A 25,525-nucleotide genomic window follows, 5' to 3' on the forward strand; every position below is an offset into this window, starting at 1 on the left:
TCAATCATTATAGTCCATTGTTGCCATTCTCCACCGCCCAATGAAAGTTTTTTTAAAAAAATTCAGATACCTCATTTGGTAGCTGAAGGCAATTAGAAGGTTTCTCCAGAACTCCATGTATCTTATTCGCTCATTAGAACACACATGGTTCCGGGTTTATACTCTGTATATTTGTATAAAGTGCGGTTGATCGACAGAAAATCGAGATAGATAGGAATATCCAAAGATAGGAATCTTATGCAGAAGAATAAAGTAATCACACTAGATAATTTTTCTTCATCAGTCCTAAATAACTAATTCCAGTGCTTTACTGAACAGTGTTCATCACCTAAAACAACACTGATACACACAGACTTGGGTGTCTGTCCCTGTGTGTATATATGGGGGGTAGGGTGAGGAGAGTCTGCATATATTTGTTAGTTGTGTGTGTGTAAACATACGCTCACATACAGAGATATGAATAGATACACAAATACTTTAAAACAGTTTTAGATGTGCAATATATAATATTTACACTTCAAATCATAATATATCTGATACATGATTATAGTATGCATATATATGTACAGTACACTGTATTTGCTTTATATATATGTATATAACAAAACCAGTGTATATATAATACGTGTCTGTGTGTAAATCCTGTACATTTTGAATATAAAAGCTGTATTCATTAAACTGACTAGGAGAATTGATATCTGTAAGGTTTTAATAACAGCTATTGATTCAAGCACTCACCAGTCTCTAACCTATATTGAGGAAATCTTTGTACATCTAATCCAATTAGACACTCTGTCACACATATGTATGGTAAGAGCAGTTTGACCATCTGAAACCCAAGGAGGAAAGGGTGCTCTTTTGCTGCCCTTTGCTTAAAAAGTGTCCAGTGATTACTTCCCGTCCCCAGAGAAAGCCACCACAGAATTGATTTTAAATTGCAAAGGGTGTCAGTACCGACCAGAAGTGCCTGCAACCTGTGCTTCTTATTTCCCCATAGGCACAGATTCAGAATGAGAATAACCCATTGGAGTTTTCTCTTTGCCATTTACACGCCAAATGTTCTATGGCGAATGTCACACGAAGTGTAGCCCCTGTTCCGCTGGATTATTTACTCTTGCGCCAGCTAGGAAGGGAATCCAGCGGAAAGAGAAGGCATTTAGCAGGACTATACGAGGCAGGGAGGTTGTCTCTGCAACACTGAAAATGAACGCACAGTAGGGTTTATCAGAGTTACCCTAAAGTTAGTTGCGGGCCAGGACAACCTAGCTAACTCTTATATTGACCCTTCAACCGCAAGGGAGGTTGGTATGACTTTCTATTCCCCTGCACAATTTAAAATAACTAATATTATCATTCTAACCCACTCTACTGTCTCAGTGGCTAAGCCCAGATCCATTTTCTCTGGGCATCGGCTTTCAAAGTCCTTGTCAGCAGCTAGGTGCTATCACAGACAGAATCAAGCCAAAGAAGTGCATTCTGCGTAATTATTAATATTATGACTCTGGGGGACGATTTCAAGGCTGAATGGGTTAAGCTAGTGAGTGCCACTCAAGAAGAAGCTTTCTAGGATAAAACAGAACAAGAGCTGTCTAAAGTTTGTATATATTTCCATACCACACAATAACATCCACCTAACTTCCACTGAACGGTTCTCTCTGCAACTCCCCCCCCCCACCCCACCCCCTCCAATCCCCGTAGAAGACCAATGTTTTCTTTACAACTTAACCTATGGTTCAGCAGCATGAGATGAGTCATTACAGGTATTGTTTGTATAGAAAAAGTCAAGGAGAAACCCTATAGCCTGTATATATGTCACTTAAAAGGATCCTCCATCAAAGTTTTTTCTCAGTGCTGAAAAGGATAGAGCAGTCAGACTCAGAAAAGATTGTATTCAGAAGGTATTGATTATAACTAAAATACATATTTTCAGCCTTTTAAATAGGTTTGAAGAGGCTAAAGAAGAAGAAGGAAGCGATCAGTTGTAGTTATATGGACCATTACAGACAAGCAAATATGGTATAAGAAATAAATTAAACTCTACCGATCGCAGGTTTATTAGTTAATTTGGATTTATTTAAAAAGTTATTCTTTAAGGACCGTCTCTAACAGGTTTGGTTTGCTAGTTCTCAAAGCTGCAACACATATATTTTCTTTTCGAGCTAAATGAAATCACACGAAAAGTTATAAAGAATTGAGACGTAACTCGCTTACCCATACTGGCTACTTTGATCTATTACAAATAATAATCCTCTTTTAAACAAAGAAACAAACAAACAAAGAAACAAACAAAAAAGTAAAAGCATGTTTCCTACCAAGCAGGAAGTTATTTTTAAGCTCCCGTGTAGGTCAAGTCTTGAAGAGTTCATGAACCGAGGATCCAATATAATAATTATTATTAATAATAATTAATAATAACAACAACAATAAAATATATTTGTAATACAGATTCAAATCTCCTCTCAGCTAAAAGGGGGTCTTCGTCAAAACCAGATTTTTAAGGGGGGTTTGGGGGAGGTGATAGAAAGAAAACCAACAATTTCTCCAGCATAAAAATGAAACATCAAATTAGTTTGCCTCTGGGCTTCATTTTTCCCCTTCTACATTATAACTAGTTATTGAACTAGCTAGAAGATCTAAAGGCCATTTGTGAGGAGACAAATTTCAATGGAGTTCCCCCATCAATAACTCCTTGGCAGTGACCTATTGGATCAAGTCAAACAGTTGAGGTGAAATTCAGGTCACGCTGTCTAACCAATATTAAAATGCGCCCACTTTTTAAAAAGCCACTTTCAACGAGATTTGAAGAAAATTGAATTCCTGGGTGGGGTAGGAAGGGGGGGGGATAGAGAAAGAGAGAGAGATTGAGAAAACGGTTTGTATATTTTTTTTACAAACAAACAACAGGAATTCATCTTTAACATTTTAGAAAGAAGGGGTAAATATTTACATTATTACAGATTCGGAGACTAAAGAGACTAAAAAGGAAAATGTGAAGGCGAGTACTTCTCCTGACATGCTCTGGTTATTAAAATCATTTTAGGCCGATTCATTACTTTTACTGACAACAGATTTAAGAAAAAATCAATTAAACATTTGCATATTTCTTTGCATAAATTAGACCTGTCTATTTGTATTATGAAGGAACAAAAAGAAAAGGTCTTTTTTGCACTTACTGCTTTCAAGTTGTTAGAAAAATTAAAATTTAATTAATTACATGTCATTGCATAATGTCACAGAGAAACCAACTGTTTTTTTCTGCAAGAAACTGTCTCCCCCCCCCCCCCCCCGGCTCCCAGCATACACACTAATGTAACTTATTGTATAATAATCACCTTAAAATAAACCCTTAAATGCTTTGAAATAAAACTCTACTCAAACATTTATTTCCTGCCTATGAATCTCAAGAAGAGATAGTTCATAGTGTGAGGTTTGTTGTTTTATTATTATTATTAAACATTGAATAACAAAACCCCAGTAGATAGGTACTTCATTTTTCTAGGATGCACAGATTGCTAATGGCTTGAGGTACAGGTTACCAAACGGTCAGTATGGTAATAGCTAAGACAATGAATCCGCAGGGACAATAGTCACTTATTTTTCTTCAGTACTGTCAGAAAGGCGCTTTGTACTCAAAAATGTTCTTGAAATGGTAACCAGATCTATATTTTGCAACCTGATCCCTGGGTAGAGAAGGAAATAAAGACCAGAAATTATTTTTTCGAGGTGCTATATTTCTCTTGGCTTTGTCAGTCCAAAACTGTTTGTCGACATTGTTGGGTTGGCTGGGGAAATTGAGGCGAAAGAGAGAGGAGTGGGAGGGAAGGTTTATAGACAAAAGAGCCAGATTCTTGCACAACTATTCTTCACAGATCAGTGCAGACTTATTTTATGGAGAGAAAAATTCTGCCAAACACTTAAAGCAAAAGACACATCTAAAAACTCCACTAAAAACTAAAAAAAGAGAAAAAAATCAGACAAGTGAGGGGGGAAATATATTTGTGCACTGCTTAGAGATAATGTGCAAGAAACTAAAATAGAAAGGGGGAGGGATGAATTTAGATTGACAAGGCAGCAGGGCCAGGCGCTTTTTTTTTTTTTTTTTTTTAAATATTTGCAATTAAGTCCCAAAGCTATAAGAATAACAAATCATTGAAATAAAATTGCAGTTCTCCCTTGGCCATCTGGAACACTGAGCCAAAGTCTTTTTTAAGCCTTCGAACTGTAGGTCTGTAACTCATTGGTAGAAATTAGTTTAGGTGACCTTCACTCCTTGGATTTTTGAACTCTTTAGTTGTTTATGATAACCACCAAGTATGTTCTTAGATAACTACCTGTGGATATTTTTTTTAATCCCTCTCATCTATGGCTTACCGAGATTCATCCTTTAAAAAGACATGCCTAGGTAAAATTAGTTTATTAACTCTACATCTTTATTCAATATCCCCGCAGCCTTGGAATAAAGTTTTTGCATCGGTATGAACAATAAATGTCAAAATCCTGTATGAGTCCAAGGTGTTCGGGCAGCATGAGATATAGCTAGTGAAAAGGAATGTATTAGATAGATTTGAATCAATGTTTTGAATACCAGAATACATTTCCATTAATGTCTTTTGCAAACTCTAGATTCTTCCCCCACCCTCCTTGCAACTTTTCTTTAGAGAGATAGGATTCTACTTGCTTATCTCAAGAGATGGAACATATCTAATTTTAATAAAGTAGGGATCATCTTTGTCAAGCCACTGGATAAGCAATTAGGCCATGGGAAAAATATGCCAATAAAACCAATAAATGCTAGATAATAATGAAAATAGCAAATGAGTTTCCACATGCAACAGTGCCAAAATATATATGGGACTGAGTCTTTGTGTGAGGTAGGACCCGCAATCACAAATATGCAAAGCAAACCATATTTGTAAACATCTTAAGCAACATTCTAAGTGAGTGGCCTTTGCATGCTCTCCAACTTTCCTCCAGCCAGAGAGCACTATTCTGAAGTGCAATCCTTTCCCTCCCCACCCTCAAGCCTCAACACCACAAGTGCCAAATTATACAGTCGTCTATATGTACCCTGTAGAATCGAATTTGTGTGAATATTTGAGAGTCACAAATTCGTCTCTAGGGGAGTATATGGACGATGCCAGAGCCTTGTAAAGTTCTGCTTTCCTTTGATTCCCTTAATTGCAGCTGTTCTAATTAAATCCTCAAATACTGGTTATGTCATTTTAAAAGGTAGTTATTCAAGTGCAAAACAGCCATAGCTTCTGCCAGGACAGCGTGGGGGTGGCTTGTTAAAGGTAGACTGAATAATAATGATGATTGGGGATGAGGATCATAATAATAATAAAATCACATTATTACTTTTCATATAAAGAAGAAATAGCAGAAGTCTGAGCCAACAGCACAAAAAGCCCCAACCATTTCATGTGACTGATTTATGGCGTTTTACAACCCCATAAAAGCTGTAACAACGAGCCAAAAGCCTCCGACACCGCTGGCACGTTTAGTCTAATAAATAAAACATAAACAGTTAACTTTATGTGTCACTTTTATTGTTATCAAGTAAAATATGGCAATGCCCTGCAAGCTATGATTTTCAACTATAATTGTTATCAAGCAGTACAAGGGATTAATCCGACTCCCTCTGCCCCTCTGTTTAGTGCAAGCTATAGATAAAGCCCTTAATTGCAATAACTGCTCTCTCCAAAATATTTACATCGATTTCCAGTTTCTGTACTTGCACAGGGGGTCTATTTGTCCTGACATCTGGGAAAGGGAGCCATTTTTATATATGTTATCTCAACCTTTCCTCCCTCCCTCTATTAAAGCAGCTAGTTAAATGGGTCTTTTCAATGGACGTTACAAGGGAAACTAATTCTCTGGCTGGATGTGGAGCTATGAACCACATTTCTATCTATCTATCTATCTATCTATCTATCTATCTATCTATCTATCTATCTATCTATCTATCTATCTATCTATCTATCTATCTTACATACATGTATGTTTAATTAAATGTATGTATGTAATATATGTATATTATGTGGAGCTTTGGCAGACTGGAAAGGGCAGAATTTTGAATGAGGAAAACAAAGCATAATCAGCCTGTAAAAGCCAGTAGGAATAAAAACACACAAGTAGTTTTACAAGTAAAGAATTGTTGTCACTCCAAAAGCATTCCAGCTTTCTGAGTGGGTGGAAAGACTGTGTAGCTATGATCTTTAATACACAAATAGATCCTATCAGTTTCCAAGGAAATGAGATCTCTCTTAAGCAAAGGTTGGGAGCATTTAGAAAACTCTAAATTATGGAGCCATGATTTGCATATTCCCTTTTACCTCTCAGGTAACTTGTTTCCTTCCCTTCCCTCCCCATCCCCCATTTAATGATGTGTGTTTAACAATATTTCATTTTGGGTGGGGGAAACAAATTTACCAGCAAGGGCACTTAAACTGCCCTGTGTTACTTAGGAGTGGAAAGGGGGGCAGTTTTGTAACCTAGCAATTCTTTAAAGTGAAAAATTCAACATAATCTGAGCATGTTTTATTCTGTGCAGGGTAAAGTGATAGTTAATCTTCATAATTATGGCTTGTTCTGTTGTTGATCTGCAAGATCTGGGGGGGAGTTCTACCACGGAGAGATTTCTAAAATCCAGTCTATGGCAGGGTGTGGGGTATTATGAGGAATATTTCCCACATGTCCCCCACCCCCTTTACAAAAACCGGTAGGATTTTATTCTTTTATTTTCCCTTACACATTTGTCTTTTTCGGCGGCGGGAGTGGGGGGGGGGGGAGAAAAGGGGGTCGGTTGATCCTTCTCACCATCCTGACCCCGTTGCTCCTAGTTTTGAGATCACACAAACAACAACAAACAACAACAACAATGCACACACACACGCACATACACACACACAAATTGGATACATTTTGAAAAAGCTTTTGGTTCCTTATCCGGGGACTAGGCTGGCTGGTGTGATTGGACAAGGGAGTCACATGGTGAAAGTAACTTTACGGGGTCGCCAGCTTGTAGGAGGGCTTTATGGAGCAGAAAAACGACAAAGCGAGAAAAATTATTTTCCACTCCAGAAATTAATGATCATGAGCTCCTATTTGATGGACTCTAACTACATCGATCCGAAATTTCCTCCATGCGAGGAATATTCGCAAAATAATTACATCCCAGACCACAGTCCGGAATATTACAGCCGGACAAGGGAGTCCAGCTTTCAGCATCATCACCAAGAACTGTACCCACCACCAAGACCCAACTACCCAGAGCGCCAATACAGCTGTGCCAATATTCAAGCTCCCGGCAACCCAGCCGCGCACCAAAGGGGACATGGGCAAACTCAAGGAGGCCACCACCTCTCAGAGAAACCGCAGCAGCTCTGTGAGCAGACTGCTCTTTCCAGTTCCTCCACCTCTCCTTCCCCAGCCCCTCCAGCCTGCAACCAGCCAAACCCTGAGCATCCTAACAGCACAGCTTCTAAGCAACCTATAGTCTATCCATGGATGAAAAAAATCCACGTCAGTACTGGTAGGCAACTTTTTATTCTCTCCCTCTGCTCTGTCCTTCCTTCCTATTTTCACACCCTGCTCTCGCTCGCTCGCTCTCTCGTTTTTTTTTCTCCCTATTTCCTTCCCTTCCATGAGAGTCTTTGGGTTAGCACAATTGAGCTGGATTTACGACTCGGAATGGGTAATTACACCCACCATAAATTTTATAGCCAAGCTAGTCTGGGCAGCCTTAGCCATGTGGTTCATTCTGTTATGTATGTGTGAAACTCCTAAAGCTTTGTAAGGGGTACATAAATAATTCAGTCTTTTGAGCCAGGGAAACCCCTTCTTATTAGAATAGAAAGTCTTGGGCTGCCAGAAGTTCTTTATAACCCATTTAGCTGATTACTTTTTCCTGAGCCACTCTAGATTTCCTGTCTCTCTCTCTCTCTCTCCCCCTCTCTCTGTTGTCTGCTTCTCTCTCTCTCTCTCTATTCATGCTAATCTTTGCTTTTCCAGTGAATCCCAATTACAATGGAGGCGAGCCCAAACGTTCCAGGACTGCCTATACAAGACAGCAGGTCCTGGAGTTGGAAAAGGAGTTTCACTATAACAGGTACCTGACAAGGCGAAGGCGCATCGAAATAGCTCACTCCTTGTGTCTCTCGGAAAGGCAGATCAAAATCTGGTTTCAGAACAGGAGGATGAAATGGAAAAAAGACCACAGGCTGCCCAACACCAAAGTCAGGTCCTCGGCTCCATCGAATTCATCGGCGGGCACCCTTGCTGCTGGTAACGCTGCCCCCAGCGAGGAACTATCACCGGGCACAGCTCAGGAGCAGCGAGCAGAGGATATCACAAGGTTATAAACAATATCACACGCGCACACACACACAAAATTGACTCTGATTATTTATAGAATCTAATATATATATATATATATATTTTGGTTCTTTTCTTGTAGTTTTCCTGTGCGTATAAAAAACAATGAGGTCTTCTGTAAGACCACAGGCTTTAGATGCATGTAACATAGCATGGAGCCAGGTGACCGAGAACCTGCAGGTTTTTTTACGCCATTTCAGGGTTTTATTTATTTTTTAAGGGGTAAGGGAAGGGGAGGGGGGAAGAGGTCAATGTTCCGTTAGATGAATTAAATGAACAAATAAGAATAATCACAAAGAAAAAGAATGTAGGTATTTTGCCCTCTGCGTTACAAATGCACAATGATCTACCGAGGATAAAATGGAGCATTGAAATTCTTTGGTATAAATGTGAAGAAAAAGCTAAAAAAAAATCATCATGATTCAAAAGGGAAAAAAAATCACACAAACCAGGCTGAGTGAGTAATTGGTTTAAATTTTGAGAAGCGAGGGGGAAAAAAGAAAAGGGAAGGATAGTGACATATTTAAAAAAAAGAGCAAGGTTTAAACAAAGTCAGTAGCTAGTTTTTTTGTCGTGGTTATTTGTGTTTTTGGACTGATTTTACATGATCATTGTAAACTTGCAATAAAGAGTTTTAGTGTGTATGTGAAAGTCCCAGTGTTCAATAAACCAGTGAGTGTGAATTAGTTTTACTTTAATGTCTGGTGGCTTATTTCACTCTCCACATTCCCCTAGCCCTAAATATATATATATAATAATCCTGGGATTGTGGCATTAATTCCATTTGCAGGAGTGACTGCTTAAATTAAGTCTAAGCAAACATAAAAATAGCTCTGTTTTCTAGATTTTATGACATCACAACTTGGTCAATGTGTTTCAATCTCAGATTCTCCCAGTCAAACATATATATACTTGGGGGTGGGGGTGGGGGGAGGAGGGAGGGAAGGAATCTTGTTTTGAGAAAGGAACAGTGATGTGTGTTTGGGTTAGAATATCATTCATCTGTCTCTGTTTTTCCCCTATCTAATATAAGGGTTTTCTGATTTTTTCTCTTTCTCTACACTTCTGTTGTTTTGTTGTTGTTGAAAGATTATGTGAACTAGTTCATTCATAAAACCAATAGGTTTCATCTAATCTTCTTCCAAAGACAGTAAAAGGTTTGGCAAAAAGGCATTCTTGCTCTTGGACTTTGAATAAATGATCCAAACGGAGAGTGACATGGATAGTTTAGCAAGAAATTTGTCCCCACAATTGAAGGTTTGTTTACTTTCCCGGAAGGATGAGATAACTGTAAGAAAGAGTTGTGTACAAATGGGGAAGTTATACATAGCTGTTTTCTAGGCCCCAATCTTTTGCAACTTTGCAGCATGCTCCTTTTCAGAACTGCTGTCCCAGTCTGAAATAACATAGGGGTGCCATATTTTCAGGTAGGCCTGTTTAAAGACATTTATTCTTCAAGAATTTAACACTATCCTCATTGAATTAGGATAGTTGGCCAGGTGATTAGATCTCCTTAACCCTCCCCAGAAGAGAGATTATCAAATCTGAATGAAGGGGATTAGGACAGGGGATCTTTCTATTACCTTTATTTTTATTTTTATTTCATTTGTTTTTAAATGTTGTTTTTTATTGGCTCTCAAAAACATGTATAGACTTCCCTTAAACAAATAATGGTCTCAGAACCTATTGTGATAGCTGGTGAGATTGATCCTGAAAGGGGAATATAGATTGTGATTACTATTTATAATAGATCGTGTACATGTAAAGCTCATCAGTTCTTTACACTCCTGCTGAGGGACATTAATATCAGAGTGAGAATGGAGAAAAATGTTGCCATTGTAAATAGACATCAAGTCTATAGTTCTCTTTAAACATTTCCACCTCCATGCAGAGGTATGTGTTATGAGTTGGTTGCAATTTTTTCTCTCCCTCTGATTCCTTGCCTGTAACAGACAATCTCACACACTTTACCAGTAAAAACAAACAGAAAAACATGGTCTTTAAATTCTTTTTATATACCATAAAGTGAATTAGCTAGCTAATCTGTAACAAAGCATCCTCCAAAGGGAAAAAAAGAGGTTTACTTTACTTGAGGTTAGAGACACTGTCTTCAGACACATCCACCATGCATATACATTGTAAAGAAAACAAAGGCTAAAAGTCCTAACCTTGTGATAATGGTGCTGCTACAAAGTTGAACTGGCAGTTCATAGCCAAGCAATTTGTGTGTGTGTGTGTGTGTTCATCAGTGGAAACCTACATGTGCTAGTTCCGCAGACTAAACTGAGGGTGGTGGGGGTGGGCTGGGTGGAAATATTTCTGTTTAAAGTTTGATCCACTTTCTCCCCCCCCCCTCCCCTTTTTGCAAAGTGCATCATAACTGGATGAATTACCAGGGGGTATTCTGAGAGGGGACTGGCTCTGAATGGGATGAGACTTTTTTGTTGCGTATGTGTTCTCTCTCTGAGTGTCAGATGAGGAAGCTAAGGAAACATTAATCACATTTTCAGCTCTATAGTCTGCATATTCAGTAATAATAATAAAAAAGAATCACATTTAGGTATATGCCTTTGCGTTCTTGTACCTACTTTTCTGCCCCGGTTCTTTGAGACTAACTTTACTTTTTCACCTCTTCTCTGCGTTCTGCTGAGTATTATTTAGCATCTTACTTAGCCTTTAGACTTGGCCATGACACAATTCCTGGCGTGGAGGGAGATTATGAATGCATTATATAGCCAGGCAGCAGGGGGAAGAGAAAAAAAATTAATGTTCCTAGCTACAAGCAGCCTGCACCATAGTCTCTTGACGCCTCCATGTTGAGCGCCTGAAAGATACTTTATTGAAGTTCGGGTAAATGGCAAAAATGGGTTCACTGAAAGGACAACTTTTCTATCCCATCAGCTTTATTCTAGCCAGGCAGGCTGACCTCTAAGCCCCCCTGACCCGGGTAGGTCTCACAACGTGTACCTTCTGTGTCTCTCTACATAGATTTAGCGGCACCACTACTGTTTAGCGTCTTTGTAGATTTTACCATAGTAATGGGGGAGAGATGGGGCAGATTCAATGCGTGTTATCGCATTGTGTTGTCACCAAAATAATCCAAGAGAAAGGAAGAAGGGTGAAGTTACGGCCAAATCTCTCTTCTCACTTCCCGCCTTCCCATGGCTTATTTCCCAACTGGCTACTACCCTATGACCAGATCAAAGTACCCAACGCCAAGTAAGTAGCTTTGCACTTTAAAAAAACACGGAGGAACTTTGCAAAGCGAGGATTAAAATCAGGAGGTAAATGCAATCGAGCGAGAAGGGAAACAATTTCTGTGTTAGAGGGGAAACAATAATTTAGTCTGTTTAGGAGTGCAAAATGGTCCAAATATATCATGGCACATATGGATCTGGTACAAGGGGCTGCATTACCCCACTCCCCATCATCCCGTGTTCGAAGATTAGATGCTCCTTCATTTCAGTGCGCTATGTTCCAGGTTTACCTCGGCACATATAGATTTGTGGGGGTATGTTCCCCCTCAAATTGTGTATTTCATTGTTCGTGATTGGATATTCTCTCTACTTATATTACTGGACTATAAAAGTAACATCATCAACAAAAAATGTTTCCCGAGGATCAAATTAACATCTCAGGTCAGTTTATTTTAACTCGTTTTCTTCCAGTCCAATTTGCTTGAAAATGACCCGCTTAATTTTTTTTTGTTTCCCCTCACAGCTAGATTTTTGAGGACTAAAATTCTAACATGAGTGAGAAGCAGTTTATAAGGCTTTAACGAGCTATAAAAAAAGACATTATAAAGCCCTTGTATACAGACCCTTGAAGGGACCTCTGTTAAATGTAGTTCAAGAAGCTGTGAAACTTAGTTTCCTGTATTGTCTGTTAAAAACCGACAGCTCCAGAGATGTTTGGGGAGATAACTTCCCACAAACAAGGGCCTTTAGGCGTTAAACTAAGTGCCTTCAGTTTTATGAAAACTTTTCCAGTATATAGATACACATTTCCCCCCTTTTGCCCAAGGGCTAATCCACAGAAGTGGCATAGTTTAGCTTCCAAGCTCTTCAGTTAACATAATATCCCAGGTCTTTACAGCCACTTGTGTCCTTTATCCCTCACATAGTTCGTCTGCACTGTTAATTGTAATTAAAAGACAAACATTCAGCCAGGGTTAAGTGAATGAGTTACGGGTTTGCAACCATAACTGACAGCACCTCGAACGTGTAACTTACATTTATTGTGGTCTCGTATATCATTATCCAGAGATATAGTTTTATGTGCTTCCTAATCTGTCCTTATGATTTATTTTGATGGGCAAGGTACCAAACCAAACATTTTGGGACTTTAGTGAAAGACTAGTATTTCCTTACAAACAGCCAGCAGCCGTTATGGTAATGATATTAACAGTTTCTGGCAAAAGCCACCCTTTTCTGTTTGTTTGTTTCATTGGCTATAGATTGTCTTCCTACGTTGAAAAGTATTTTCCCAACTCAGCAATAGATAGTTTTGAGTTGAGAGAGAGAGAGAGAGAGAGAGAGAGAGAGAGAGAGAGAGAGAGAGAGAGAGAGAGAGAGAGAGGTTGGTTTATTTCTATGTAGGGAGTTCAATATTGCTTTGTAAATTATTCACTTTTCTTAAATTATTTTTTTCCCATTCCTAAATTAAAGTTTCCATTGTTACCTAATCCATCATATGTATTAGATAGATAGATAGATAGATAGATAGATAGATAGATACTTTGCTTTAAAAAAAGAAAAAAAATTTAAAAACAATCTTTGTATTAAAATCTTTAGCTGTTTCTTGGAGTTCATTTTTTCAGGGATATTTTGATCATTTTATTTTCTTCACTTTTTATCTGTACTACAGCTCTCCCAGCTTCTTCTTTCCTCCTCTAAAGGAGTTATTTGCTGCTCTGGTGTTAAACTTTATACAATGTTCAGTAATATTTTGTCCTTTGTGTAACTCTTTCTGAGGAGCAAACAAGCAACCTAGAAATAATTGAGGGGTAGCCAAGAAAAATAACTCTAAATATATATATACATAATGCAATGTATAAGTAATATACATATGTTACTGAGAATGGAAAGAGATCCGTGTTATTAAAATTACTATTTCAAACTTTAGGGCTTTTTCATAAAGTTTAATTCTGATGCGCTCACTGTGACGGCTGTCACTCAATCAATTCTGTTTGTGTCTGTTTAGTCACTCATAAATATCTGTGTTATTACTTTTTCAGCTAAACAGTTTCATTTCTCTGGGGCTCAGATGTTAACTCCCTTCCACCACCACCCCCATCCCCCTCTGAACGGTTATTTATGCCTCATACTTATTGCTTCTCAGGAAAAGTGAAATTATTGAGGACAATATACCTCTGAAAAAAAATATCCTTTACCCCAAAGACAGCCAGCTTCTTTAGGAAATAGAGCAGAATATAAGTAAGGTTGAGTCTCACACGACCATTGCAACACAAACAAAAGGGTATGCTCCAGCATGGGATAGAAGAATTAATTTATTACAAGGTATCCAAAATATTTTAAGGTAAATTTTTCCAGATACTTCTTTTTTTAAAGGAAGTATGTTGTTTTAATCATCTTCTTCCCCACACACAAGCTCACTCCTCCATAGAGTGCTCTCCTCTGCTTATTACTTGTTAACTTCACCGAATCACATCTTAATACATTTATTTTCAATTCATTAAATTATTATTAAGCAGACACGTTAAAAGGCTTAAAGTGCTTTGCAGCTTTTGAGTGCAAGTTTCCCTTGAGTAATAGCCTGGGAAATTAAAAGTACACACAGAGAATTAAAAGTACATGCATATACACACAACCACACACACACACATATGGAGAATTAAAAGTATATGCACACACACACAAATACATACAAAAAGACTTCCACCGGCATATATATGGATAATTAAAAGTAGATGCTTACACACATATACACACACACACGTGTTTATGCTCATGTGCACATTTTATATATACATTCATATGTACAAAACCTCACACATATAGAGAGAGAATTAAAACGTATCCGACACCCACACCCACACAGCCTGGAAGTTGGTTACCCTCCCGAAATGCTGCGAGACCCAAAAAGTAGAAGCAACCTGCTATCAGGATTGTCCATTAAATTATGGTTATTTTGTTTGCAATGACTAGATACAGTTTGGCTTACTTCTGGGGCGTGCATGCAGCAAAACGTCTGTCTGGCTTCTCTGAAATCCCCCAAAACCAGTTCCCCTGAAGTACCTATAAATATTTAAAGAAGACCCAATAAAGTGTTTACTCGCAGGTTTGCTTTGCATTAGCTAGGTCATGACCCCAAGTTTGGACAGCAGGACAAAGGAGCTTTGACTAGGGTCTTGAAGTTTCGTGTTAGGGAACGGCATAATCCCAAAGTTATTGTTTGAACCAGCAGGTTAATTTACTTGTTTGGCAACAGCTCTGAAGTCTGGACGTATAACTTTATCTAGCCCATGTCTCTAGCCTCATCAAGGACTACTTAGACTCCTCTTTTATTAAAGTATCCAGATTAGATGATTGTTAAAGGTTACAATTTACTTCCAGTTAGAATCCAAGAAGGTTTTTTTTAAAGGGTCTAAACTGCATAATAACAAATAATCCCCTAAAATCCTATGCTAAGGAAGATACCTTCTCTACACTTTCCAGACTATGGAGGTCCTGGCAGGTAAAAAATTCGATACCTCCACGCTCCATGTTTATTTCAATGCTTAAATACAGCTATCCTGGTTTGTAGAATACTTCCAATAAATTGGGGGACGGAGGAGGCTGAGGGGAAACAAACAAACAAACAAACAAAAATCCGGAAGTCAGTGGCCAACCCCCATTGACCTCGCTGACTCAAACTCAAGTCCGAGGGGTCTCTGGTGCAGAGGCTATACCTCACTAACTCATTTTAATTTAACAATTAAGGTTTGGAAAGAGAATAGTCTGGCTTGATCCTTGGACAGTTTTCCCAACTGTAAGCATGTAAAATAAAGCCTATGGTGTCTATGAGACGATGTTGACTGTAGATAGAGAATTATTCTGCCAGCACCCTGTTTGAAAGAGTACACTAGCCGCGTTCTGATTGGTTTTTTTAAGCTTTGGTTTAGATTATTTTCCTTCTTAAAACCAAAGGAACAGATGGTAAAGCTGAATTTAAAGTTGTATAAACTTCACCTCAGTGCTAGAATGCCGTTTGCATGGGCCTCTATGGGCACTGAATGTATAAAGTTTGCTCTTGATAACAATATTTATATATTCAGTATACAGAACTGACCCTGGGTGTATATACAGCGAGATAGCTTTGTAAAAGGGGCATGAGCCTGAAATGGGCTAAATATTTTAAGGACTTGGTTTTAAAGAGACCTGACTTCTTCATGGGCATATTTAATAAGGGAAATGTTTATTACAAAAAAAAATGCTGATGATGTGAAGGAAAAAAGGCAAATGAGAAGGTAAACCCCCCCCCCATTTGTAAAAACAACAACAACCTCTCAAGTAGTTTATTTCAGATTTTGATTCTCTCTCTTTTCACAAAACTAGAGCTGCTTTCAGGGGAGAGAAACACAGGTGGAAAAGTGGGACTAGCATTGCTGTATGGGAAGAAAATGACCCGTGATTTGTATAGCAATGGCTTGATGCTACTGAGTGGCTTCTTTACCTTGACGATCTGCCTTTTTATAGTGAATGTTTTAATATCAAGTTTACTATATACATCTTGGGTGGCATAAATCGACCGATACCTACACATGTAGTGGCCCCATGCTGGTCATCCTAACCTTTCCTTTCCTCTCCAAGGATTTTCAGAGATTTAGAAAATGCTGCACGGGCTTTGCTGTTACTGTCCGTTCCACTCGTGAAGAAACACAGCATTGCGAAGTGTTTATACTCCCCGGCGCGAAACATCAAGACCTGTAATTTTTTTTAAATCTAAACAGTTCTTCTCTCTATCTGGAAACCATCTTTCTGGGTACGAAGAAACTTTTTTCCTAATATGGGTAGAAAAGTCTTAGAACCAGCAGCATAAAGACTATTGTGAAGATAAACCTCCAGTGTAAGTGTGTGCTTGTCAGAGTGTATTCGTGTGCCTGCGTGTCTGCTGTGTTTGTGTGAGTGTATGTCTGTGTGCATCTATGTGTGTGTGTGTGTGTGTTTGTGTGTTTTTGTGAGTGCCTCTGGGTGTTTTGGAATGTTTGTGTGCCTGAATTTGTGTATGTGTTGTGTGTATATGTCTGTGTGTGAGAGTCTGTGTGTTTTTGTGAGTGCCTCTGGGTGTTTAGGAGTGTTTGTGTTCCTGACTTTGTGTATGTGCTGTGTGTATCTCTCTCTCTCTCTCTCTCTCTCTCTCTCTCTCTCTCTCTCTCTCTCTCTCTCTCTCTGTGTTTGTGTGTGTTTGTGAGTGCCTCTGGGTGTTTAGGAGTGTTTGTGTGCCGGACTTTGGGTATGTGCTGTGTGTATCTCTCTCTCTCTCTTTCTCTCTCTGCTCTCTCTCTCTCTGTGTGTGTGTGTGTTTGTGAGTGCCTCTGGGTGTTTAGGAGTGTTTATGTGCCGGACTTTGGGTATGTGCTGTGTGTATGTGTCTATCTCTATGTGTGTGTGTGTTTGGGAGTGTGCATGTGTATGCCTGTGTCTATGGGTGTGTGTTTGTGTTTGTACGTGTACATCGGAGGGTGTCACAGAACAGAGCCAAGGTTTGGCCTGACCATTGTAAAGAGGGAATTCCTTGAAAGACTTCACATGGGTATCTGGCAGAGGCAAGCTGTAAATCCAACTGTTTTATAGCCCTGGCAGCAGATGGTTTAAAGCGCACTTTCCCCCTTTGGATCACTGTTTATCACAGAACTTCTAGGCCTGCAATCTATCGACCTTTTATTCTTGGGGTGGTGAGCTGGTTTGTTTTGGTTTTAGTCTTTCCATTTGATTGCTAACCCTTTTATCAAATGGCTTCTTTTAAGATCTTTACCCTAAAACAGCCCTTCGTGGTCACTGCGGATGGCGATTAACTCTGGCAAGGGATTGCCTTCTTCTTTCCCTGCTTTCCATATTTGCAAATTAAGTGCTCCTGTGATTCGATCAGACCTTCATTACCAGGGGGAGAGGAGCATTTTGAGGAGGGGGAGGGGAGAGGGACGGGTGTGGGTACCTAAAGTCACATTAGTTTCTGTGGGGTGAGCAACCCTGGCTGACGTGTTATGAAACAGCTTTAACGTGCTGTGTCGATACCCTCCCTAACCCATCCATCCTCCTTCGGCTAGCCCTCTCTTTTGTTGGCAGAGCTGGGACGAACCCCACCCTTGTAAATAGAATCCATGTGGCCAAAAGAATCCGAGGCGTTTTGCCTTTGGGGTTAATAGGGGAAGGCGGTGGCTGTTTTATGCCCCTATCCTGTCAATCCGTGGCTGGTATGCATGGCAGAACCGTCTCTATTGCTCGCTCTTTTAAAGCTTTAGCATATGCCAGGCATGTTTGGAGAGCAAGGCTTGGAGATAGCTCAGGCTTATTAGGTTAAATCGTGCGTGTGTGTGTGTGTGAGAGAGAGAGAGTGAGAGAGAAAGAGATTGTGGAGTCAAATTTAATTCCATTGTTTCTTATCAAAAGGTTCCTTTGGAAGATCTAGAAAAAGCCCCAACAAGTAACCAACAAACAAAATAATAACACTGTCTCTTCACGTTTATTTCCTTGTAACATATGGGGCTCTTCGGCTTCGCTGTATCCATCACCGCTTCTCTTTCATTCTGATAACTGAGAGCGATTTTCATAACGACTTGCAAGAGGGTTGTAAAGAATTATGGGCGCTCAGCAGAGTCCTCCGGTGAACTGTTGGCAAGTGTCACTTTGCAAGCTGACACCCCCAAGCTGAACAGTAAACGCGAGGCTCTGCTGTTCGATTGCAGTTCTCCAAGTTTGCGTGAGCCGTACGCGATATATATATATATATATAAAGCAAGACTGTTAGAAAGAAATACCCAATTCATGTAAACAAGGCACTCGTGGCCTCAGTCACCACGACAATTAGAATCCGTAGCGTCTGAACGCACACCCTGCTCTCTGGGAGAGGTTGATATGGTTAGTGGGAGTGCTAAAACCCTACGAGGCATACAATATTTATCTTGGTTAACCCTGGTGCTTTTATTAACCTTGGTGCTTCCAAGGACTCTGACCCCCCCCCCTCAAATTAATCGAACTGGACAAGAACAGAGTTGTTGTAGATTTCACAGCTGATGTTTCTGTTCAAATACTTGGAAAAGGGGAGGGGGGGGGGAACAACCCAACAACCCGACCTTATAATAATTATAATAAAAGCTTCAAATCTAGCTGGGGTTCTTCTATTGAGAAAATAAACACAAGCAACTATCCCAGTGTTTGCACCTACCCGTTCAAGAGCAAAGTGATTATATGCGCATTATGAGCACTTTACTCTCATAAAGTTAACTTAAGACAGGTCACTTTCTTCCGAGAAGCAGCCAAGGGAAATGCGAGCGTAGAGAAATCTACGATGGAATCACTTAAAATCTAAAATCTTCGGAGAAAAGGCAAAATGCATGGCCATCTATATGGGCTAAAATACACACACAAAAGAACAGAAGAAAGAGTTGTTTTCCTATTAAAAATCTGCTGGATGCTCCCCCCCCCAAACAAAAAGAAAAGAAAAGAAAGGGGGGGCTGCATTCATTTGTATGATTCACTGCTGTTTAAATAATAATATGGTCTTGGCAAAAAATGGACCCCATTGCCAATTTTCTCTTCTCACCCAGATAGAGCGAAATGATACTATCTCTGTATTTACAGTTCAATGGCTTGAATACTTAATTTAGTCTATTTTTCGGAACACTTCGTATACCCATAAATCTGCCAGGCTTTCTCTGTTACAATGCCATCAAATAAAGAGGACATTGACTTCCAGAGCAGGTACGGTCCAAATAACTAACAAAGATAATCTATAAAACTGATTTGGAAGGCACAAGATGAGATGAGTTCCTTAAGTCTAATCACTCCGACACTATAAACAAATGGCTAACCTTCAGAAATTAAGTTTGCTTTAATAACCTTTCATAAACAGACTTCTGTCTTGGTGGCTGCAGAAATTATCCTGACTGGGCATTTCACTCAGCACATAATACAGTAGGGACTGGGGAGAGGTTTCCTGCACTCTGTGATTGTATGGGGGGTCCGCATCTGGGCCAAGAGCTTGGCTTTACTTAGGCAAGTAAAACCATTGAAGTCAAGGTTTACTCTTCTTGTGAGCAGGATTTGTGAGCAGGATTTGGCTCCAAATATATATCCATCTGTGAAAGAAAGAAAGAAAGAAAGAAAGAAAGAAAGAAAGAAAGAAAGAAAGAAAGAAAGAAAGAAAGAAAGAAAGAAAGAAAGAAAGAAAGAAAGAAAGAAAGTAATTTCCCTATTCAGAAACAAGAAATTCCCTTGTATAGTGTGACTGCTTGTGAATAAAGAGTCATAGGTGGCTGTTACCTTACCCCTTTAACTCTAGACATGATTTCAATCTATTGAGCACCAAAAGAGTAACATGTAGCTTTTCCATGAGCAACTCCCTAGGAATTAGATCCAAGCAGCCAGATCCTGGATTCAGCTATGTGCTGAAGTATACCAAACAAAGGGGTGCTTATTTCAAAGGCATGAACATGCATAATGGTCAGATGTTTCCCTTTAGCCCCTGTGTTTTTGTGTATGACTGTGTATGTGTTGGAGATGACTCTCAAAAGCTTGCATCATACAGAACTTAGTCCTGGGAGATGGAAAGAACCCCTTCAATCTGGGGCCCTAAACAGTGGTGTTCTGCTTAGGATATAGCTTCCTGTTGGTCAGTGGTGATCTGTGAAATGGGTTTTTTTTTTATTTTAGTCCTGCCAGATCTGCCCTAACCCAAAGGTCTGAATTTAAACAAGCCTTGAATGAGGGCCAGCCGAAGATGACACTTGAATGTTGCAACTTCACTACTGGCATTCTTCCAAAAACAATTTCTTCATCATCTCAAGTTTCAACAAGGCCTCTCTTCTCCCCCACCCCACCCTTAGATAGGAGAGGGTGGGGGTGGAGGGACTCTTCTCTTTGAATGAGATGAGTACTGTCCTAGGAAGAGCCAGAGATGCTGTGGTGAGCTCTTCCCCAGTCCGGGGCTTTGTCCCGCTGAATACATTAAACAAGGGCACCCAGAGGTCATGCACTAGCGGAGCAAGCTCCATGCTTCCAAACAAGCCCACTTCCACTGGTGTCAGAGCTCACCACTTCAGGATGGGGGAGGTGGGACTGAGGCTGCAGTACAGGCCTCTAAGTACAGTGAGGAGGCAGGGCTGTGGGGTGGTAGATTTTGCCCTCCAGGCTTCAGGGTTGGCATCAAGTGGTAGGTCCTGCATGAAGGCAAATTTGCACTCCTGGCTTAGGTGACGACATCTCCACTGAAGTCAAAGGGAGGTTGCTAGGAATGGCTCAGGTTCAGGTGCTAGATCAATACATTGAAATGGCTATTGGTATTTTCCTGTCCCATACACAGCTTGCCTAGATGCTTCCCACCTCACAACCAGACAACTGTGTCCTCTTTGTTACATGTAGAACCCTTTATTGCAAACTCTTACAGGGCAAAAGCTCATCTAAGTACCGCAAGATCAGTGTCTAAATGCAGCTGCACACACCTGTGGTTGTGTATAATATGGGGTAGATAGGTGACTCAGTGTGTTTGTGTATGGGCATGTGTGTGTTTTGGTACTTGTGTATGTTTTGAGTATAGAATATGTATTTGAGTATGGTGCATATGTGTGTATGGTATGTTGCTGTCTGTGTGGGTGTTTGTATATGTTATGTATGTATATTTTTGTGTATATGTGTGTTTATGTTTGGTTTATGTATGAGTGTGCCTGTGAGATATATATGTATATGGGTTTATGTAAATGTGTGGGGAGGTGTATGTGTGTAAGAACGTAAGAATGGCAATACTGGGTCAGACCAAAAGTCCATCTAGCCCAGCATCCTGTCTTCGGCCAGCAGTCAATGCCATGTGCTTCAGAGGGAGTGAACAGAAAAGATAATTATCAAGTGTCAGATTTCAGAGTAACAGCCGTGTTAGTCTGTATTTGCAAAAAGAAAAGGAGTACTTGTGGCACCTTAGAGACTAACCAGGTTAGTCTCTAAGTTGCCACAAGTACTTCTTTTCTTTTTGCGAATTATCAAGTGATCCATCCCCTGTCGCCCATTCCCAGCTTCTGGCAAATACAGGCTAAGGACACCAATAGCCATTGCTGGACCTATCTTCCATGAATTTAACTAGTTCTTTTTTTAACCCTGTTATAGTCCTAGCCTTCACAACCTCCTCAGGCAAGGAGTTCCACAGGTTGACTGTATGTTGCATGAAGAAATACTTCCTTTTGTTTGTTTTAAACCTGCTGCCTATTAATTTAATTTGGTGACCCCTAGTTCTTGTGTTATAAGGAGTAAATAACACTTCCTTATTTACTTTTTCCACACCAGTCATGATTTTATAGACCTCTATCATATCCCCCCTTAGTCATCTCTTTTCCAAGCTGAAAAGTCCCAGTCTTATTAACCTCTCCTCCTATGGAAGCTGTTCCATACCCCTTCATCATTTTGTTGCTCTTTTCTGAACCTTTTCCAACTTTGAGATTCTTTTCTGAGATATATATTTGAGATGTATATTTATTTATGGTCCACGGGTATGAATGTTTGTGCTGGAGTCTGCAAATGTTTTGAGTATGTGTGTGTATTTGTGTTCGATGTATATGGGTAAGCATATGTGTTTTGTAAGTATGTGAATGTGTGTATTTGCTTATGATATATGTGTGCATATTTGTGTTTGTGTGTTCATGAGTATGTGTGCATGGTCTAGATGTGTGTGTCTGGTGAGTGTATGCTTATGGTATGAGTGTGTGAGTGTGTGTGTGTGTGATTGTATTTGTGTAGTGATGAGAGTTTGTGTGTGGAGGTGTGTGGTAAGTTTAGGCAGGCAATGTGGGAAGCAGGTAAATAATTTTGTCTCCATTTCAAAGTAATGTTTAACACTGAAGTTACCATCTAACTATACATTTCCATAAAGCTCCATTTCTGACATATGCCTTTCCTATGGAATTTATGTCAAAAGAACCCTGAAAGCAAAACTACCTGTATGGGCTGACACACTAGCCAGGCAGGGGGTCAGTTCTCTGTGCATGGGAGAAAAATAATTAACCCAAATCCTAATGAGATTGAACCAAACCGTAAAACTGTATAAACATCCAGACTACTGGGGGCAACACCTTTGATCTCTGGGCCCTTTCACTGAAATTTACCATTAACCTCTTTGATGCACTTCTTCAAAGATGTGGTAATTTCGGGGTGAAACCCTGGAGCCATTGAAATCAGTGGGAGTATTTTGCCATTGACTTCAATGGTGCCAGGATTCACCCCCTTATATTTTGCAGGTGTTTGGGACCATTAGATTGAAAAGTGCTTATGCAGCCGGTTTGATTAAGGAAAGAGAAAGGCAGCATTCCTCAGCTAATGTAAATCCACATAAATCCAATAGAGCAATGCTGATTTCCAGCGACTCCCATTCTGTATTGAAGACTGCTCGTATAGAATTGGACTTATTTTACTTGAAGTTAAAAAAAATCCAGAATATCTCTTCCCCCCCCCACCCCCAAATTATTACAGGACAAGGCACCGCTTGTTTGCAGTGTTGTAGCCGTGTAGGCCCCAGGATATGAGAGAGACAAGGTGCGGGAGGTCATATCTTTTATTGGACGAACTTTTGTTGGTGAAAGAGACAAGCTTTGCAGCTCCACAGAGCTCATCTTCAGGTTTCGTGGAGCCCAAAGCGAGTCTCTTCCACCAACAGAAGTAGGTCCAGTAAAAGATATGACTTCACCCACCTTCTCTCACTCAAAACACCATTTGTCCGAGATATTCTATTCACTTATGGATGGGGGAGTTGTTTTTAATGTAGTCAGTATTTGCTGGAATCGTCTGGAAATCAGAGGGGAAGAACAAGTGAATTAATTGAGTTCATCGTGTTGAATGGTGAAACAAAAGACATGCAGACATTTATTGTTATTAATATTGTTTCTGGTGGTGTTGTGCTGGGCACGGTACAAATCCACAGTGAGAGACCGTTCCAAACAGTTTACAGTCTCAATAGACAAGAGGATAGGAGGGGAAACTGAGGCACGAGGCGGTGGTATCACTGGGCTGTTTGGCTGAACAGTGGCTGCAGGATAGAACCCGACATTTCTGTGAAAATAATATCATTGACCTTGATTCGGCAAAGCGCTGAGGCACTTGCTTAAATCTCATTGATCAAGCACCCGATCAGAATTAAGCACCAGCTTAAGTGTTTTACACCTACTTAAGGGTAAACCCACACTTATGTTCTTTGTTTTATCAGATCCTTAGAGAGCTAAGGCAGCAGGTAGGTGACATTGCCTTGGCAAACACATTTCAGCTAGGCATGCCTCAAGCCATTTGACCCCCAAAGTCAGCTCATGCTAAGAAAATATCCAGGGTTCTAAAGAATGGATGGGGAAAAAATGAAATACCTGGAAAGCAGGATACATTTTTAACATTCATGTCACAGCATTTACCCCCTCCCCGATACACCTACAGACTGAGCGCGGAGAGTAAAAGAAATACAAGGAAAGTAGAAATACTAGGAGGTCGAGAATGCCTGCACTAGAAAGTTACACACCAAAATAACTTAGCAAATGTAGCGTCCCCAGCCAAGCGTTGATCTCTTTAAGAGCTGGAGCCAAGGATGCAGTAAACTTGGATGATAAAAAATTAGTATGTAAAATAACAGAGTGAAATACAATTTCCCCGACTACCACTTTCCTTTCATTACCCTTTGACTGGCTGGGAGTTTAAAAGCTTTACCTCACCCATTTTCTTTAACTGCTTCATGATCCAGACCTAATGAATTTGCTTTGCTATCAATAAATCAGAATCAATGTTTTCTCTTCAATGTTGTATTCCTAATTTCTTGAGGAGAGTCACCAAAAAGGTGCGGCTGCCTGAAGTTAGCAAATTAACACGCTATTATTAGCAACCAGCAGACTTTGTAATGTTACAGTGCCCCGTGGGTTTTGCAGCTGGAAGGGTTTGCAAATTACAGATGATATTAACTGTTTGCTGGGTCCTGTGAAATGTGGAGCACTGCAAGATTTTTAAACTGTGCTGTCTATATTTGAAGCTGCTAAACAAACAACAGCGATTATTTCCCCCATGGGGACCATAGCAGAGGGGCCGCGGTGCCCTTTGATTAAAAGTAACTTCAGTGGAACAGAATATGGTGATCCTTAGAAATTGCTTCCTGACATTTTCCTGCCTCAGTGGAATCTGATCAATACAGTATGTATGATGAGATTCGTTGATTTCCCACATCTGTTTCCATAGCTGTCTTAGAAACGCCATGGATGCTATAGATATGTGTTGTTGTTCTTTGTGTGTGTGAGAGAGACAGAGAAAGAGTGTGTGTGTGTGTGTGTGTGTGTGTGTGTGTGAGAGAGAGAGAGAGAGAGAGATCTACTGGTTATTTTCCCCTCCAAAGGCTAAGTGGGAAGGAACATGCAACATACCATATCAAAGAATGGCATTTGTAATTCTCCTTGTGCGTGGAAACCGAATTTGCTGAGTGTGCATTTTCTTTTCTTTCTTTTTTCCTTCTGTGCCAAAGCTGGTTACTGATGTATCCTCTCCATGACTTCTTGCTGCTTGGCTCCCATTCAGATCCTGCACTGAAGGCATTTATCATTTTACATCACAAGGTGGCTCCTCGATTTAACTTCAGAACCGGTCCTCTAGGGAATATTTAGGGCATATGTAGTGTGTTGCTGTGGGGGGAGGGACGACTAGCCACCTTTTTTTTTTGTTATCTTTATGTAAAATACATGGACAAAAACACCCCACTCCACTGTCCAATATAAACAAATGACTTTTATATTCCCATGAAAACAACTCCCACAGGATCATAATTTCCTGGGACACAGGGGGGATTTAAAAGAAGGTAAATGCATCCAAAAGAAATAAATTGGGCATCAGATCAGATCTGTTTATGGAAATAAAACAATAACAGTCTGTGACGGCGCAAGTTTGCTGTGAAAATAGGCCCACGAACAAATACAACACTACCGTTTATT

At 39.9% G+C, this 25,525-nt stretch overlaps 2 protein-coding genes across 10 annotated transcripts in view; both read left to right on the forward strand.

The window, feature by feature from the left end:
• The window catches only part of HOXC6 (homeobox C6), a 97,069-nt gene that overhangs the window by 59,903 nt on the left and 11,641 nt on the right, over window positions 1-25,525 (forward strand). The window lies entirely within an intron of this gene.
• HOXC4 (homeobox C4) lies at window positions 6,837-8,980 on the forward strand. Its single transcript, XM_073318357.1, has 2 exons — window positions 6,837-7,534; window positions 8,014-8,980. Exons 1-2 carry the CDS (start codon window positions 6,991-6,993, stop codon window positions 8,361-8,363), a joined length of 894 nt encoding a protein of 297 aa, XP_073174458.1. The 5' UTR covers window positions 6,837-6,990; the 3' UTR covers window positions 8,364-8,980.

Source organism: Lepidochelys kempii, chromosome 20 (assembly GCF_965140265.1).
Source record: "Lepidochelys kempii isolate rLepKem1 chromosome 20, rLepKem1.hap2, whole genome shotgun sequence".
In the NCBI taxonomy this organism is placed as follows: domain Eukaryota; kingdom Metazoa; phylum Chordata; order Testudines; family Cheloniidae; genus Lepidochelys; species Lepidochelys kempii.